Raw genomic sequence first — 5,329 nt, 5'->3', positions numbered from 1 at the left:
ACGATTAAGTTATATTAAAATTTTATATCAAAGATTATCTGTTTGTACATTCTCTCATTCTATTTAAACGACTACAATTAAGTTACATCAAATTTTTTTTATGGATTTAGAAAGAGGATCGAAAGAAAAGAGGAGAGAATTTAGAGAGAAGAGAACTAGTCCTCCTTTTTTTTTTCCATATGCAGCGCTTGGAAGTTGGATTACATCCACATAATGCATTACTCATTTATCTGTATTCCTTTCGTGTCAAACGCTTGATTCCTTCAACATGCAAAATTAAATAAGATCAATAAAGAAATAAAATCAAACTATTGATTAGAAAAATTAAACAAAAATGATTTTTTTGTCAAAGGTAAATTTTATTAAATTCTAACTGAAACGTTTACATCTTGAGTAAAATATTAAATAAAAACTTTGGACCAATAGCATCCCAATGGAAACGGAAAACACCTCCATGTGAGGCTACATAAGATAATACTGGCATTTTTTTAATTACTTTATTACAGCCATATCAATAGAAGGGTTTGAATCACTAAGGTATTTGATTTAAGAGGAAGACCTAAACAATTTACAATTAGTTTTTTTTTTTTTTAATTAGTTGCGGAAATCAAACTGCATCATGCTGCATATGCATAATTGTGTTTTTATCATTGTGGTAAAACGTCATCTGCACTTAGTTGAAGAATGTTATAAATAAGTGTTTTAATTGTGTTACTCATATACACAACGAATCTTGAATTTGTGTGAATTTTAAGTTTGTAATACATCATATCTGTCCAATATTTCCATCATCGCATTAAATCTCCATTAGTACTTTTCATTTTGTCAATACCGCATCAAGAGTCCTTGCATGGCCATCACCCATCAGTAGAGGAAACTTTTGCACCAAGCAATTACATATACAAACTTATTCACCAAGAAAAAGAAAATACCCTACAACTTATAATCAGTGCCTCGTAAGTAAAATAAACGCATTAAACGTTTGATAAAGAAGTATTATCATCCCACGTTCTATCTCCACCAACCCATCCTCTTCTCTCACTTCCCCAATCTGTTTTATTCTCGTCACTTGGAGAAACTCATTGGTGAGGATGATCGGACTACGTGATCGTCGAATAACACACGCAATACGCCCCACCACTCGTATTTGGTCACATCCCATGTGTCCCTTGTGCTACAATACCTAACCCTTTGTATCTTAGTCTCACACTCGTGTCTGGTGCCATATATAGACGTTCGGACTCAAAATTGTGAGTTTTTCTTATTGAAAACAATTGATTTTCGGGAAATTGAAGAGAGAGAGTTCTTCAACACTAATTTGAACTAAATCTTGATCAGAATATTTCATGTATTTTCAAGTGTACCAATCAAAAGAGAACGTAACTACATGACTTTCCAGGGGAGAGTGGTAGAGAAGGGCAAGAAAGGAAGAGGACATACACAAAGTGTAACAGATATGTGTGGCTACCAAACCATAATGATAGAACGTGAAAGACAGAAAATATACCAAACCATATTCTATCTAGAGATTGATTTCTGAACGATTGAATTTTCAGCAACTCTTGGATTTCTTGGATCACAAGGTAGTCTCAAATGCCACATCAGTCGCCGGCAACCACTCACCGCCTTGGATCAATGACGTTACCGTGAACTTGGCCGCCTCATCATCCGTAAGCGTAGGGTTGTAACCGGCCCACTTAACCCTTTGATCCACACCTGATCCAGGCCCACTGTTTTGGTACTCTGCATAGAATATGGTGTTGGGTGGGTCAACATTGGTAACCCATTCCTTCCAGCCCAATGGGTTCAAGAATGATCCAATCTTAGACTGCATGATGACTGTGGTGGAGTAATCCTTCCAAGGCCTACCCAGATATGTTTGAGCAGTGAGATTACTGTCTAACGCAGACAAGCTGCACTTTTGGATTGAAATGCCAGTGTTCTGATTCGGGTCCTTTTTGCCTTGAGCTGTGATGGTGTTGAACTGGTTCACCATAGGTTGCCTGGGCTGGATGTTGCAGTTCTGCAAAACTACAGCTGCATTGCCAAAAATGAAGTCTATGGTGCCGGTAATGTCACATTCCCGATAGAATTGTCGGTTGGAATGCGCATAGAGGGTGTCCTGGAAGCCATCAAATGAGCATCTGTAGTACACAGAGAGGTCCGAACCAGAGCGGAATGCCACTGCCTGGTGCTTTATTGCTCCTGCAGTGTTGATGAATCCCATATCTTTCACAATGAAGCCTTTTCCCGCGATGGCTGGCAATCCAATATGTATTCACAGTAAGAATCCAAACACATTGAGTTTATATATAAGTCAGAAAGCTAAAGCACATAACAGTTTGAATCAAAACATGAATTCTCAATCACGTCTCTCAGTCTGAAGACATAAAAACCCAACACATTTTATGAGAGAATGTGAATGCAAGAACACAAGGAATCATCCTAATTGCTTGACAATTTTTAGGGACACTTCCTATAATCTTAAAATGCATACTTGCATAGAAACCAATAGGAGGGGTTGTGTTTTCTTATGACTGGTGCAGGCCACTACAAACAATTGTTTAATGTTTTAGGGTTTAGGGTCCTTCTGCTATACAACAATATATGCAGTGCCTTTAAGTGGCTCGGATCCATCCGCTAAACATCCTTGAATTCTTCAGCACATACTCGCATATTCAGCGGTTAAATTTACCAAAATTTCTAATTCTCAGAACAGGAGCTTGCATAATTCATGACATGCACACATGTTCATCAACACAACATAATTTCAGGCAATCAATGAGAAAAAGTCAGCTGATCCACCACATGATGTCATTCAGGATAGACAGACAACACTTGCATTTCAGGGCAAGCAGGCATGTGCTAAGTTGCTAACTTGCATAGCAAATTAAATATGCAACAAATGGGGCCACCACATGAACAACAAGCAATATATTTGAGCATAAACCAGACATGCACATGGTGGGGGGCATCTGCTGTCCTCACACATCACCCAGATAGATATTGAATCCAACTTAACAGTATTAAAACTAAGCTTTGATCTTTTGATTCTTTTCATAAAAACAAGAACAAAACAATATCAACAGTTGAATGAGTAGCACTAGCACATCATAGATAACACAAAGATGCATAAACCATGTGACTGGTTCCTAATTTAGCCTTATCAATGTCATCAATTTAGAAAGGCAACTTGGTCTCAATGTCTATGGTCTCCTTCCTAGCTCCAACCTCAACGTTTCACATTCCTCACATAAGTGAGAAGGACTTCTATATTACGGATTCAACGTCATTGTGCTCTTCTGGAACAAGACCAAGTGTAGTGATCCAGGAGACCACGATGGCGATGAATCCCTTCGATAGAAGGGTGACTCCCATATGAAATTTCCTTCAATTGGAATAGCCATGTTAGAATGCCTTGAGGCTTGGAGGCTATTTGGCTAGTTTTCTAAAAGCAGCCGGCAGGCCCTTATCAATTGGACTAGCCCACATTTGCAACTAGTGTTTCGAACATAATATTAATATCACACAACAAATACATGATCTATCTCACTAGGTGTTTCTCCTAAATCCGAACATTGATTGTTTAATCTCAAAACAAGAATTAAATTAATCAAACCAAAACAATGACAGAATAAATTAGGAAACTAATTAACACAGGATTAACTAAATTGAATGTGGTGGCGATTAAGAATTAGTACCAAAAGTGGCGGTGGAGAAGGTGGGGGTGCCGTCCACAAAGCTCAAGTTGCCGGAAACCACCGTCTCCGTCTTCCCATCTCCGAACATCATCACATTCCACTTGCTCTTATCCATCAACACATTCTCATAATAAACCCCTTGCTTCACATGAATCAGAATCCTGTTCTTGCTCTTCTTTGGCACCATATCCACCGCCTCCTGAATCGTCTTAAAATGTCCCGTCCCATCCTTCGCCACCACTATCTGCGCCGTCGCATTGTTGTCCTGCAGCAGCCTCCTATCCCCCGGACTAACCCAACCCGGAAAATCCACCTCTGATCCTCCGACCCCGAGCAGCCTCCGGTGAACCGGAACGTTCAGATTCGTAAGAAGGCTCAGGATTTTCGCCACAATCGCCAAACTATTGCTCGAAAATTCAGTTGTATTCTGCATCGCCGCCTTGAATTCTTGAACGAGGGTCGAGTTGAGATCCGCCAAAGAGTCCAAACAAGTCTCCTGATCGGTCAATGTGGTGCTCAACCACGTCTTGATGTCGTTGATTTTGGCGGCGGAGAGAAGCTTGTCGCCCTGATTCACATCCATGGAGGTCAGCGAGTCGTTGAGCCTGTCAACCACGTCTTCAAACAGGCCCTCGCAGACGTCTAGAACTTTCTCCAGGTGGGTGCCATCGGCGATGTTCCGGCCGATTTTCGCCGGCAGCCCGGGAAGCTTCGCGGCGGCGTGAATGGCGACCTGCAGAGAGAGCTTGAAAATCACTTCCGGATCGGTGCTGTTCGATGTCTCGAGCGCGGAGATGCTCGAGAAACACGAACTCGGGTACTGGGTCACGCCGCAAACCGCCTTCAGCGACGCCGCCGGAGTCAATTCGGGGCCGGGGGTCGAGTTGGGTACAGAAGACGACGAGTTGTTCCGCTTGTGTATGATCACTCCCGCGACAACGCCGATGATCACCGCCAACAGAACCACCGTGGAGACTGAGAGGATGATGAGACGCTTCCGGGTCTTGCGTTTGAAGGCCTGCTCTTCGAGCTCGTCGACTTTGCCGTAGCCCTTGAAGGACTTGACAGAGTCCATTTCTGATACTCCTTTTTTCTTCTTCTCTGCTTTTCTGCTTTTGGTTTGCTGGGTTTGTATAATTTGCTTTGCTGGTTTCGTTTCCAGGCTTTGGGTGTGAAATGTGAAGGGAGTGTGTCTGCGCGACTGAAGGTGTGAGATTTGGAGCCACTTTTGGACAAGTGTGGGATTTCCTCTTTCTACGATGCTTCTTCTTGCTTAACAAGTTTAATTACTTTTTCTAGTACTTACATTGGATCAGAATCCTCTCCTAAGCAAAATGTAAAGATCCTCTGACCAAGCTTATTTTAACGGCCCAATAAGCTTGGTTTAACGGCCCAATAAACTTGATCAGGAGGATCCTCACCTATTGCTCAGGAGATGATTCTGATCCCTTATGATCCATTTATTCTGATCGTTCTTTTCTTAAAATTTACTTCATTTTGGGTACAAATCTTCTCTCCCACCTCCTCTTAGGTTTGGTCTCTAAGTAAGTTCTCCCTTGGTTAGATTCGATAACCCTCCTTACGTCATTCAGGACATCCTTGTTCAAGACTCGTGATGTATTTGAGTT

At 41.5% G+C, this 5,329-nt stretch overlaps 1 protein-coding gene across 1 annotated transcript; it reads right to left on the bottom strand.

The window, feature by feature from the left end:
• Positions 1-1,303: 1,303 nt before the first annotated feature.
• LOC137739132 (pectinesterase 3-like) lies at positions 1,304-4,928 on the bottom strand. The gene is made up of 2 exons (XM_068478631.1): positions 3,702-4,928; positions 1,304-2,259 (listed from the first exon to the last, which is right to left on the bottom strand). The coding sequence occupies exons 1-2, from the start codon at positions 4,774-4,776 to the stop codon at positions 1,577-1,579; spliced, it is 1,758 nt and encodes a 585-aa protein (XP_068334732.1). The 5' UTR covers positions 4,777-4,928; the 3' UTR covers positions 1,304-1,576.
• Between the last annotated feature and the right edge of the window lie 401 nt (positions 4,929-5,329).

This window comes from Pyrus communis, chromosome 7, assembly GCF_963583255.1.
Source record: "Pyrus communis chromosome 7, drPyrComm1.1, whole genome shotgun sequence".
NCBI lineage: Eukaryota > Viridiplantae > Streptophyta > Magnoliopsida > Rosales > Rosaceae > Pyrus > Pyrus communis.
This window is presented reverse-complemented; position numbering and strand designations above follow the sequence as displayed.